This window comes from Gracilinanus agilis, chromosome 6, assembly GCF_016433145.1.
Source record: "Gracilinanus agilis isolate LMUSP501 chromosome 6, AgileGrace, whole genome shotgun sequence".
Lineage (NCBI taxonomy): Eukaryota > Metazoa > Chordata > Mammalia > Didelphimorphia > Didelphidae > Gracilinanus > Gracilinanus agilis.
The window spans coordinates 291,207,156-291,221,248 of record NC_058135.1 but is presented as its reverse complement, the minus strand read 5'-3'; the positions used below and the strand labels follow the sequence as shown (position 1 = coordinate 291,221,248).

The following is a 14,093-nucleotide window of genomic DNA, read 5'->3' as shown; positions in this document are numbered from 1 at the left end:
CAAGAAAATCCCAAATGGGGTCACAGACAGCAAGACATGACTGAAAATGACTGAACAACAACATTATATTTTGTTACTTATGAGAAGTGTAGATTGAAATGCCAATTTGTTCTTTGGGATTAACATGGATCAGAACTCCCACATGAGGAGTTGATCAATCAAGAATCCTTTATTAAGGACCTACTATGTGTTAGACAGCATACTAAGCCAACAGATTCTTCTTCTTCTTTTTTTTCAAACCCTTACTTCTGTCTTAGAATCAATTCTGTGTTTTGGTGCCATGGCAGAAGAACAGTAAGGGCTAGGCAATGAGGAGGTTAAGTGACTTGCCCAGGGTCACACTGCTAGGATATGTCTGAGACTAGATTTGAACTCAGGACCTCCCATCTCCAGGCCTGGCACTCTATCCACTGAGCCACCTGGCTGCTCCAAGATTCCTGAATAACTAAACATTTACTCCAAAAAGTCAAAAATGTACTTTTTGACTGCCTACAACCAAGATCTGGTTCTCTTCAAAGATATCGCTGAAAGGCCTGCCATTTCGGGGCATGTATGAATGTTCTTGTTGGCCCATAAGCTAACTGGGACCAAGGTATATTCCTGTAGATACTAATTTCTCAAGCTATTTACTAATACTATTTACTATTTACTTAGTCATGGCAGAGCCACTGAGTTCTTCTTGGCCTTGACTATCTTACTATTCTAAGCCTCTCCGTGCCCATATCTTAAAGCCCCAAGATTGACAGGGTTCTCCATTTGTACCCAAAACAGATATGGAGATATGGAGATATGGAGAGTGGGACGAAAAGCCTTACAGGTCATCTGGGCCCAAAGCCTCTTTTAAACACCCGAATCACTTGAGGGCCTCTGTCTAACCGTCCTAGGGGCCCATGAAAGCCCTGTAGTTTTCAGATATCTCCTGTATAAGTAGTACAAGTCTAAGCAAGCCCAGGCTCTCCTGCAGGCTACCAAGAGGGGATAAAAGAGCCAGGGAGGGCCCTAAGAGAGGGAGTCTGGTCTGGAAACGTTTCTGCATGAGTCACTGGTTTACATATGCAACAAGGTCTGACTACTTTTTCCCTTTTCACTAGTCTCAAATACAAGATGACTGAAACAGATACTTGTGTAAATTGGTTAGAACAAAGTGCAAACACTAGACCAGAAGGACCTGAGTTCAAATCCCAGTTCTTCCAATAAGCATGTCAGGAGGCACAAAGTTTCTTCGTCTATACATGGAGTTGGATGATGAGATCTCTAAGGTCCTTCCAATTTATAATCCTTTGATTCTCATCATTAGTAAATGAAAGTAAAGACGTAATAAATGAGCAGCAAATAGAATGATGTGTAAAAGATCCCAATTCCTTTAAAGTAACAAGCAAAAACAATACAAACCTCCTGTCCTTGATTCTAAGGCAGAAGAGCGTTAAGAGCTGAGTAACTAGGATTAAGTGATTTTTGTTCAGGGTCCCAGAAGTGTCTGAGGCCACATTTGAACCCAGGCCCTCTGAACTCCAGGCCTGGCATTGTATCTACTGAGCCAACTAGTAGCCCCAAACATCCCAATTCCTAACAGACCTCAGAAGTCACCTCAACCAAGCACCTGAGTGCAGAAGTAGCAGCACCTTTACCTCCAAGCCATCATTTGCAAGATCACGAGACTATGGAAGTCTGAAGTCAGGCTCCCTCATCCTGACTTTACAATCTAGGAATCGTGTCTGTTTTGAATGAGTACCACCACCTCCAATTGAGTGCTGATGAATTCATGAAGCGTGACTGTACTAAACTGAAATGCATTGTAATTTGTATCAATTCTGCCTTTTTCATGTTAGAATTTGTCCCAGGTATCTGCTCTTGGTTTCCCCAGAGCCTAGATTTAAAGCTGGAGGGGCCTTAGAGACAGAAGAGGAAAGTTAAGGTCTAGAGGAGCAAAGTCAGATAGGCAGCAGGTCCCAGAATCCAAAAGGAAGCAAACAAACATTTATTAGGCACCTACTATGTGCCAGGCAGCTTCTCATTTTGATCAGATTTCTGACCCTGTTCCCCTCAGCCCAAGGCCAGGCATGGCCTTGGCAGGGGCTACATCTCCCCCTATGTACATGGCAGCCAAGCCCCCCCCCTTCCACAAGAGGGGGGGGCACTGCAGAATTCCTAGTTTTGCAGTAGATCTGTTCCAGTCAGATGCAACACAGTTCTTCTGCAGCCTACCTACCAACTGTCAAACGTTTCCAAGCCTCTGTTAAAATTTCAATGCTAGTGGGAACTTGCTCCTCAGCAATAGCCTAATCTAAAGGCTGGAGCACAACTATTGGGTCCCAAGGAGAAGAATTTGCTCCCAAGCTGCTCCCAAGGAGAAGAATCAAAAAGGGTATCAAGGTCATCGTGACAGTCACCAAGGAGCTCTCTAAAGACAGCCGTTGGCCCTAACCTAACTAGGAGTTTGTCCTGTTAAAACTTCTCTTCCTGCCTGGGCCTTCCTCATTTCCTCCATATCATTTTTGGTCCTGTGTTTGCTACATGACAGATAGACACCAGCACTTGGGAGTTCTTCATCCTTTCTCCATTGAGAGCCAGTATAGCCCCTGCCAATTTCCTAGGATGCTTTTTGCTGGCTTTTCCTGAATCATTTGATCTCCACCTAGCCTTCTTGCCTTGTTTCTATGAATCTTAACTTTTGGGGGCACATTAGCTTAAGGACCATGTAAGTTAGGATTTAGAGCTGGAAGGGAGCTTTGGGATCAAGTTGTCTCATTCCCTCACTTTGAAGATGAGGAAATTGAAGCCCAGAGAAATTTTACTGTAGGTTTCAATGCTAGTTTTACAGGGACCTCCAATGATGACTTGCTACCATGTCAATGATCCACTTAAGGGACTTCACTAAAAAAACCAAAAAAAACACAACAAACCAAATAACCACAATAAAACATGTAATGAATCTTTCCTTTCTTACAAGATAAAATTGGTCTTCTTTTCCATGGATGACAGTGACTGAAGTTACCCTATTTCTAAGACTCCCTTTAGGGTAAGAAAAGTTCATTTGAATCCACAGAATCTAAGAGTTAAAAAACCAAAACTAATAGCCCCCATCCCAAAGGACTTGTGAGAGATGCATTTAGAAATCAGAAGCAAGAGAACACATTAATTAGAAGAATATGCTCTAACCCTGACACATAGAAAATCCACATGGCCAGTAACAGCCAATGTGGCCATCTCATAGAGAGCAAAGCATGGTGGGAAAGCAGCATCAAGAGCTTCTGCCAGCAGAGCTGACCAGAGACAACATTACTGTTTCTGGGCCCAAGTTTTCTCCTCTGTAAAATGAAATGGTTGAACCAGATAACTTCAGTGGCCTCCTTACACCCAATTCTTTGATACGGTTACTGCACAACGCAGCAACCTTCAGATTACACAGATAATCTTCCATAATGAGAAAACCAAAATGTTTCCTCCCAAACAGACTGACTTCCTAAAGATAGGTCTGACCATGTCCTTCCCCTATTTGACAAATTCCAGTGGCTCCCTATTAGGTCCAGCTGTGGCTCATCCCTGAACTTTTCTCCCTCCTCCTTTTGCTCTTCTTCCTCCTCTCCACCTCCTGGCTTCCTTCAGGTTTCAGCTAGAATCCTGCCTTCTGCAAACAGCCTTTCCAGTCCTTCTTCAGCCTCTGGTTTTTCCTCATACTGCCTCCAAAGTACCCTGAATATTCTGAACCCACAAGATGAGTTCCATGAGAGCAGGGGCTGCTTCTGCCTTTCTTGTATCCCTAGTAAACAGTACAGCATCCAGCTCACAGTGGGCACCTAATAAGTACTGGTTTACTTCTTGGCTGCTCAAGAAGCGATCAACACAAAAGAACAGGGAAGCAGGATTTAGAATCCCCTCAGCTTGGAAAAAGATGGCAATGCTGGCTAGAACAATAAAACCAGAAAATGACCTGAAAGGAATCCTCTCAAGCCCCCTTTCACCCATCTTTCCCAACAGGATGATACTGGGCATTCCTAAATCAAAATTCACATTCCTGAGATTCTGTCTTTTCTACTAACTCCTGATGTCAAGCTGAAATAGCTCAAGCAAGTGATCCTGTTTCCAGGCAGCTGTGACAGCAGATACTACATCCTGTCACTGATCCCCAAGCCCCTCTACATTTCCATGTCCAGACACTTTCACTCCTGAAATGAAGATTGTTCCCTTCTCCAACATGATGCTCTGTCCACTAGGTCTGTCTTCTACCTTTTCCTCAATTTCTCAGTTTCAATTTCACCCATAGGAAATTACATGATAATCAGCAAAAGAGGGAGACAAAGATGCTATCTCCAACATGGAAAGTAGCTTCTCTGAAACAGCAGAAGGTAGGAGGCCTCTTAGCTGTGTGGAGAAGGCCAAAGGAAAATGGAATCAGAAACAAGAGGAGGAAAAGCACACCTTAGGACAAATTTAGTCCTCTTCCCTTTAGTCCAATATAAAACTATTTCTTACAATAAGTTCTATATATAGGATAGAGACCTACTCAATAGAAACCATGGAAAAGGCATCTCTAGAGATTAATTTTCCCTAGCACGGGAAATTTTCCTTCTCTTATTTTCCCTTGCACAGTTTTTCCATCTTCAAATTTTCTTCTGGGATAACTAAAAAATTCTATTAGCCTTTGGCATTCATATAATGAAGCTACTTATAAATTTTTTTTCACTTTTTAAAAAGGACTGGGCTTCAGGTTACTCGTATATTCCTAAAATATCTTCCTTATTTTTTGTTTCGGAAGATAAGCCACAGGTTTCCAGATATACAAGTGTCCCAAAGGTGCCCAGTAAGAAACCATGAGAGAGTATCAAGAGGGGTTAGAACATCCTATATAAAGTTGTCCACTGGAAAACATCAACATATACTCAAGTTTTATGGCTACGTATTGTTAGAAGCAATCAAATGAGATTTTAGAGCAATTCCTTTCAACAGATCAAGAGAAGATGCTAAGAGTCAAATCTAGAGAGTTCACAGGAGGTGAGCAGAAACTCCAAAGGAATGAAATAATTCCTTTCCTTTTGAAGTCAAGAGGAATCTCCTTCCTGAGGTAACTGGGAAGTTCCTAGAAATTGTTTTCAGGATAAATGAGAACCTACTTTGTTAGGGTAGTTTGAAATATCAGCTTAAATCTGAGTTTTCAGAACGCTGGCTTTGAGAAAGGGCCCGAGGTCCTTTCCTCAATGTGATAAAGAGCCTAACGTCAATGAAGAGGAGAGAAAGCTACCCCTTTCTGTGAGCATGACCAATTATAAGGTAGATCACAAGATATGTATATACTGCTCTAACTGGCAATGGAACACCAGTCAAAGACCAAAGGATTAGGGTCAGCTTCCTTTAAAACTAAAAGTGAGGGTTCTGACAGTCCCATTAAATTTCCCCCAGCCTCCACGGGCATATAGTGTAGGGCTTAGGTACTACTAGAACAGGTCTCTTATAGCTCTTCATTTCCAATGACTAAATTGTACCATTGCATAGTCCATTTTTTCAGTAATATACCTCTGTCAGAGTTTCTAGGAAAAGAAGTAATTTTTAACGTAACCTGAAATCCAATCTATTTCTCTTAATGGCTATTGTTTTCCAAATAGATTCTTCAAAATGAAATCTTACCTAATGAATTTCAAATAAAAACTTCTTTCACCAAGCCTACAATCTTTTGGGTGCCCAAGGGAGTGATCTACTGAGTCATGCCTAGATCCCACCAGTCTGCCAGGTGTTTTCCCTGGACATTGACATAGAAGCACTTGTAGGAATTGGATGAGTTAAGTTTTCAGAAAGATGCTACAAAATGGTCCAGTATCCCAGAGAAAAGCTTCAGAAAACTGGAGCTTGCAAGCCTGCAAGACATTCATGATCAAATGCCAAGCCTCCTCTCAATCTCTCCACTCCCCTTTCATTTGTCTTCCTAGAACCCAGACACCATCACTGCCTCTTCTATGAGGCTTGGTTGAGGTGGCTTTTTAGACCTCACCTTGACATCGGCAATGAGGGCATCTTCGTCTTCAATCCCAGTTGGTACACATTTCTTGTGTAATGGCAGTGACTCTAGCTTATCCACAAGGCACCGGAGCCCTTCCAGCTCAAAATGAGTGAGGTGAACCTGCTTGTCCTTCCGGGGGCTACATTGAGGATCCCACACTTGGCCATTGTGTGAGCTCCGGCCAGACTCCGAGGAGGAGTCCACAGACAAGGTTCTTTTCAGCCCTTGCAGGTTCCGACAGGTTTTGCCCAGCCCGTCATAATCCATGTTGACTCCATTGGCCATGGGGCTGGTAAGGATGGAGCGTCGGCTGCTCAGCCGCCTCGGCTCCCTCTCTGAAGCCTCCTCATCTACGCTTCCAGACTCCAAACCATTTAACTCCAAATCTGCAGAGGCCAAGAAGAAAAGGGAATAAGAACACAAGATAGGGCGGGGCCATGGGAATCTGGTGTAAAAATTAACATGGGAGACACACTGAGGTTATGGTGGCTGAAACTTTCCAATTCTGGAACAAAATGAGTCTGGGAGGTCAATATATGTTAGAATTGAATCTCTCTTCTCAGAATCATACAGCATGAGTTGAAAGAGATTTCAAAGGTCTGCTACACTCTCTGGTACCTGAGCAGGAAGTTGCTGCAACTGCCCTCCAAGTGAAGAACTCCTTTACTTCTCATTTCCTCAGGTCTTTCACTGTTCCTCAGCACATCCAGGGAGGGTCCCAGGCTTGATCAGGTCATTAAAGGGGCTCAAACTTTCTTTGGCAGAATACTAATGTGTCTCTACTAAACCAGAGCACCCCTGATCCATCCACCCTCCAGCATTCTGCCCTAGATTTCTCTCTAAAAACCATTCTATGCCTTCTTCTAGACCACCATTTCCTTCACCCCTCAGTAATTTCTCAGGCCATTTAATCTCTGTTCTGACTTTACTCTTTTCCCTCTCCAAACTGAACCCAACAAGCCATTTCAGGTCTACACTATGCCCAGCTTCTGAATTCCTCGTCCCTTTGCCCAAACCTCAGCCTCAGATTACTCGCATCTTCCCTCTGAATAAGAACAAGTCAGTGCATGAACATGGAGAAGTCTTATCATGCTAGATATTTACATTAAAAATTTATGTTATCCAACTTCAACTGGGTTCTCACTGTAGCAAGGAAATCATTTTATTCTTTCCTAATTAATTTCCTGCTCCATTACCCACAGATGCTATTCCAAACAAATTTCTTCTACCTCCTCAGTTGGTGATTAAGCTTGTTTCTCACTTACCAAAAAACAAAACTGGAGGCCATTCAGTGTGATCTCTCTTTTGTCCCATCTCTTCATCCCACCTACTCTTGATATCATCTTCCACTTTTTCTCCTTTAGTACCTCAGCAAATCAGCACAAAATAAGATCCCTTTCTTTTTTAGCATGCCGCATCCTCTCAACCATCACCCTCTCTCTTGAATCTTCAACCTTTACCTGCTTTCAGGTTCTTTCCCCCTGCCTTCAAAGAGATTTCCTGATCCTTTAAAAACTTATAGAAAACCTTACCATTCCCTCAAGCTACCATCCTATGTCTTTCACTCTTCCTCAGCCAAACCCTTTTAAAAACCATCTAGACTTGTTGCTTATTCTCCTTTTACTCATTTCCCGACCCTCTGCAATCTGGCTTTTGATCTCATCATTCACTTTAAATGTCTTTCTCTACAATTACCCAACCCTGCTAAGGGTCTCTTAATTTCCAAATCTGATGATCTTTCCTTAGTCCTAATGCTTTTGACACTGTTTACCAGCCCCTCCTCCTGGACATATTCATCTCTTAGGTTTTCCTGGCACTTCTCTCTTGCTTTGCCTTTAGCCTTATCTGTCTGCTGCTTCTCAGTCCTTTTTGCTGCCTCAGAATCCACATTATGGTTGGTTATTGATCCAAAGTTTTTTGTTTCTCTTTCTTGGTATCATTAACATGCCAACATGATCAGCTTGCATAGTTTTAGCTACCATGCCCATGCAAATGATTCCTTGATCTGAGAGTCCTACCTTGTCTCTTCCCCCAAATTTTGGGCCCACAGCACCAGTTATTTACTAGACATTTCAAACTAAATGACCTTAAGAGATTTTAAACTTCCCCTGTCTAAAGCTAAATTCACCTTCTCTCTAAACCCTAATCTTCTTTCCAGCTTCCTTCTTTTGAGGAAAGGTCCTATCATCCCAACATTTCTCTCATCTAATTCTTCCTCTGTGCCCACACAGCTAACACCTGAAATTCAGACTTTCTCTTCTCCCCCAGATTCTGACATTGACTCCCCATTGGTATCCCAGCCTCAAGGCTGCCCCTCTTCCATCTAACCTCTACCTAGAGGCCAAAGTAATTTTCCTTAAGCTCAGATCTGACCATGTGACTCTAATGGCCTCCCACTGCCTCCAGGGCAAAATATAAACTCCTTGGTTTACTTTGTAAAGCCTTGCACAACCTGCCCTCAACCTGTCTTTCTAGTCTTAATTACAACACTCCTCTCCTGGGTTCTGTAATATAGGCAAACTGGCCTTCTCTTTGACCCTGGCTTTCCCCCCAAACCATGCCTGCCAGGCAGCCCTCTCAGTATGAAGCCTTTGCTGAGTCTGACCCTTCCGACTGCTAGTTCCCTCCCCCTTCCTTCCCTTCCACACTAGCCTGTATTTTTAACAAATGTATCTATTATATACAATTAACATGTTTATTAAGATAAAATGAACTAAAATAGTTTGGGAGCTCTATTTTTGATTTGTGTATTTATTATAGACACACACAAACTTCTAAGCTAATAAAACAAGATGTTCCAAAAGTCTTGGGGCAGTCTTAAAGTATTAAAGCTCTGATAAAGGGCTAATTTTTTAAGTATATAGGGAACTGGTTCAAATTTATAAGAAAGAAGCCATTCTCCAATTGCTATGGGAAGACAGTTGAGCCATTAAACCACCCCAACTAAGACTCTGAGGGCATTCTATCTGTAGAGACATGTGTACATGTCTCAGAGATACTAAAATGCAAGCTAGCTTGGGAGGAATGCTTATCAACTTTAGAGTGTGTGTCGAATTCAGTACTGGCATTTATTATAGCCATCTGCACACGTTTAGTAAGCTTCTCCTCTTCTGAGGGGCTGTTGTTAGAGTGGGAGCTCATTGCAAGGCAGATCCATAATGTGGTATGGGGTGGTGCTTAATAAATACTTTGATGCCTGAGGACCTCTGTGAGGTTGCCCATTCTCCTTCTGTCTGCAGTGGCACAGGTTTCGTCCCCTGGGCCTCTAACTTCCACTGGCTGCTTCACCCTGCTGGTCCAGAGCCAAACAATCCAATTTTCTCCCCTCCTTCCACATGCCTGCAGTGAGAGAGCTATCTTCTCTGGGCTAAATAGAGCTCATTCCTTCAACTAATTCTTACAAAGTGAGGCTTCCAGGCCCTGGCTGGCCTTCAGATAGGCCAAGTCCCTACTATGGTCACTACAGCTGAGGTCAATCCTACAGACTCTCCAGGCAGAAGGCGCCACATTCGCAGCTTCTGTGGCAGCCTTGTGGCTGCACCAACTCATATAGTTGTATTGCTCAAGGTCCACAGATCTTTTCAACACAAACTACTAGAAGTGGGACTAGATGCCTAGAGGCAGCTGGTAGCACAATGGGTAGAGTGTGGGTCCATAGTCAGGAAGACCTGAGCTCAACTCTAGCCTCACACATGTACCAGCTGTGTGACCTCCGGCAAGTCATTTATCCTGTTTGCCTCAGTTTCCTCAACTATAAAATATAAAGAAGAATAGCAGCTACCTCCCAGTATTCTAGTGAGGATCAAATGCCATAACTGTAAAGTATTTACAATAGTGGCTGGTACACAGTAAGTGCTCTAGAAATGTTAAGTGTGATTCTTTTTTTTTTTTTTTTTTTAAACCCTTACCTTCCGTCTTGGAGTCAATACTGTGGATTGGCTCCAAGGAGGGGAGTTAAGTGACTTGCCCAGGGTCACACGCTGGGAAGTGTCTGAGGCCAGACTTGAACCTAGGACCTCCCTTCTCTAGGCCTGGCTCTCAATCCACTGAGCTACCCAGCTGCCCCCTAAGTGTGATTCTTTTAAGTCATTTTCCACCCAAGTGTGAAAATTGATGTCACAAGACTAAGACTTTACATTTATCCCCGTTATGGCTCATCTTTGGGAAAAAGAACCATCCAGGGCTGGGGGTCCATTAATCACAAACCTTTGAGGTTTGTTCCATAGCCCTGACCACCCCTAACCATATGACTGTAAGGTAAGCCGACATCCCTCTACATTGTCCAAAGGACGACAATGAAAAAGCTTTGTCAAATGCCTTGTTAAAAATCTAGGAATACCGTATCAGTGACATTCTATTCCCTGGATCTCCCAAGCATATAAATCTGATCAATATTGGAAAAGACCATTTGGAATTACCTTCTTCTTAATTAATATATATACTGGTTCTTACTGATGGCCATTCCTCTTCTAAAATGCTCACAGACGGTTCCCTTTTACCTCCTATATTCTGCCAACAAAGCAAAATTCACTGGTCTATAATCTGAAGAATTTACCTTCTTCAGTTTGAAAAATTAGAATTTTTGGTTGCCCTGAAGGTCAGGCCTCTGGTTCTTTTCCCATTCTTCAAGACCCTCAAAGGTTATCAATCATGGCTCTGGGAGGAAGTTTGTCTGGAGCTAGGAAACAACTCACCGAGAGGCATTAGGGGCTGGATCTCTTGTCATGACCCTTTTACCTGTGGCGTCAACTTTTTGTTAATCATTTCTCTTCTACCCTTTCCCAGTCTAAAACTTGTCCTGTAGTGGGAACTCTGAGGAACTGCTCAGCAAATAAAAGTTTCCAAGGGAATGAATTAAGCTAATTTCTGGCAACATTCTCACATATCCCCACTAACAGAGCTTAGATTCCTTTTCCCCCTCTACTCTCACACTCCTGTATCTGCTTTCTCTCTTCTATTTAGGTTGCCACTCCCACCCATGAACACTGCTGCATCCTGCCAGTGGCCCTGGCAGCACCAAAGTTATGGGCCTCACTCAGGAATTACTGATGGCAGTGGAACTGAAGCAAAATCCTGAATGATCAGGATTTCTCCACTGTCTGTCACTGGCATACAGCTTAGCAAATGAAAGAAAGCTACATCAGGAAAGGCAATTCAGCTTCAGAACTGTCAAACAGATCAACTTTTGAGAAAGAATCTCAAAGCTACTACTGTTTGGTAAATATGCATGATCTTAAGGAGGAGGTGAAAGCAAATAATAAAAAATAATAAAAAGGGGGAAGAAGGAAGAGAATCTAGTACCTATTTGGGGCTAGGTGCTGTGATCAGTTCTTTTTGTTCCAAACCCCACCAAAACCCCCAAAATTCTTTCCTTTGAGCATAACAACTCTATGAGACGGGTACTCTTATTCTTCTCATTTACAGTTGAGGAAGAGGCCAATAGAGATGGAATAACTTATCCAGGATCACATAGCAAATCAACATCTAAGGCCAGATTTGAGTTGCCTTCCTCCTACAGGCTGAGAACTCCATTACTAGTTGTCACTATGTATTTATTAAGCATCTGCCTTGTGCCAGGAACTCTGCTAGGTGTTGGGGATACAAATGTGATGAGACAATCCTTGCCTCTTAAGTGTGAGACAGGAAAACCTGAGGAGAGTTAACTCTTTGGGCATTAAATAACTGATTTACAGGTTTAAAATTTTAGAAAAAAGGATAGGCCAAAGACTTTGAGAAGTATCACAGATGAAACATATACATTCTGTTGACAGGATCGCTCTTGGAAGTGAGAATGAGGTGAAGACTTTGTCATGGATGGATGAATTTTTCCTAAGTGATTGTGCCAACACTGCAAGAGACAGCATGGCATAAAATGGGGGAACCCTTGCATTCAAATCTTGACTCTGGCCCAGATAGGCTATGTGACCCTGGACAAGGGGTGTGTTCTCAGTGCCCTTAGGAATGAGACTACAAGGATGTTTAGGAGGTGGTGATCTGTATTCAGAGGAAGTAAACCATATATCTATTTCCCCAAAAAGGTGTTGCTGTAAAAAGATAATAGCAAGACAAAATGTCCCTAGGCTAAAATTCACAGGAGGAAAAAATAAGTCCTTTGGATAGTATGGTGTCAGCTTCTCTCTTTTGAAACACTGAATATCCTACTAAATGTGTTCTTTAGGCAATGAGATTTGCCTTCCATGAAAACATCTACATGGAATGAATCAGGCTCCCTCCCTCACCTTTCTAATATGGCTGGGGCTGAGCACAGATGTCTCCAGGACAAAGAACCATGCTGGCTATTCTGGGCAGCCTGGAAGTACTCCAGAGAGTGCACAGGGGAAGGAGCAGATGGACTTGAGGGGGGGGGGGGGAAGAGGGGAAGGGAGGAGCAATGTCATCCTCCTGAACAGAGAGAGGACACATTCTGGTGCTTTGAGAATCAGACCAGATATAAAAGTCCAGGAAGCAGAGTCTTTTGAATTTCTCCACTCCACAATGACTATGATTGCGTGAGGAAATTATTTGGTTTCAAAAATTAGAGTAGAGAGATAGCAAAGTCAAGTACTCACCCATGCTGAGAGATTCTTTTTGGAAATCCTTGGTCAGGTGGGAGCGATTGGTGATACAGTAGACGTATCGTTCTAACACGTACCAACACATCTCATAGTAGAAGGGATAACGGAACTTATTTGGAACCTACATGGGGACAGGACAATAAACAGAATAAACTGATACTTCATTTCCAAGGAGGAAAAAAAAAGCACAAAATCAACCATACTGAGTAATATAATTAGTTCTTGTTCCATCACTTTCCTCCCCTAAAAAAGATGAGAAGTTTGGACTCTATGGTTTATCCATTTTCCAGATAAATTTCATGATCTCACAGAAGACTTTTCTAGGGTGGAATGTCTAAGATGACATTTTAAACAATTGTATTAAGTGGCCTGATCACTCTAGAAGACCATCTTAGGAAGAAAACAATCACTACAGAAGCCTGGTGATCAGAACTAGCAAGGGAGACTGACTGTTAATCCCTGACTTAGTCAAATGGAGAATTAAAAAGAAATGTGGGTGTGAGGATCAGGCCTGTTCTACAAGTTCTTCCTGCCTTCTCTTGGAAGGGGGGGGGGGTGCAGGGATCTATTTTAGAGGATGGGAAAGTACAGAGCTAGTTACCTTATAAAATAGTAGCTGAATGGGGCTGAACTCTGAAGCAGAAAGGGGTGAGAGAGTAGGGCCAACTTGTCGTGTTGGATGTAACATGCTATCTCTATGTGCACAAAGACCAGACCTGTCTGGTTGTCATCGACCATGGCTATAATTCTCCCTGCCTCCCAAAAAACTATCCTGATTTAACTGCACAACCCAATTGCTCTCCGGAATGACCAGCAGTGAATGCATGATGTGAAGGGAGGCCACAGGCATGGGAGGGAGCCCAGCAGCAGGCCCCTTCCTCTAGAGTCTGCTTCCTGTTGTTCTTTGCTATCAAAAATTCAACCACAAACTTGAAAAGCTGTTTTAAATCTGGATGCCTTAAGACTTTCCCAACCTTGTTGTGAGCTGAACAAAGAACTCTGAGCACAGGTAAAAGCAAGGAGGCACATTACCATGACGAAGTAGTCTAGGTGATCAATCCAGGCCCTCAGACAAGGGTCAAGATGTAATGCCTTATTTACTTTACTGCTCTGAGGCTAAGAAAGCCCACAAAAGCCTTCCCAGATCCTAAATTCCTTCACTTTTAGATCATATGACTAGCTTTGGTAAAAGGGACAGGAAAGAACAGCCTTCAGGAAGAGAAATTTGCCTCTCTCTACTGGTTAAAATGCCTGTTTCTAAAATCTGTTAATACTTGGACTCTCAGGGGAATTAGGAATGTGTGTAATAAGGAAGGAAGGCTAGGATATGGGCATTCAACATTCAAATTTTTAACTTGGTGTTCAAGAAAATTATTCGTGCCTGACCTTCCCCATCATGCTGTTTTACCCACACTGTCAAAGAGCAAACAGAATAGAAGTGACAAAACCTCCCTAGCAATATTGTATGGGAAATTGGGGATCCATTAGAGAAGAATCCCTATTGCTCCTGTACCCTCTATCTCAAT

General features: G+C 42.7%; 1 protein-coding gene across 4 annotated transcripts in view; it reads right to left on the bottom strand.

The window, feature by feature from the left end:
• Positions 1-14,093, bottom strand: part of KDM2A (lysine demethylase 2A) — a 105,323-nt gene that overhangs the window by 15,361 nt on the left and 75,869 nt on the right. For all 4 annotated transcript variants that reach the window (XM_044680459.1, XM_044680457.1, XM_044680458.1 and 1 more), the window contains exons 12-13: positions 12,562-12,688; positions 5,984-6,378 (exon numbers count right to left, since the gene is read on the bottom strand). In XM_044680459.1, coding sequence (XP_044536394.1) covers positions 5,984-6,378; positions 12,562-12,688 — 522 coding nt within the window. The remainder of the gene's footprint in view (positions 1-5,983; positions 6,379-12,561; positions 12,689-14,093) is intronic.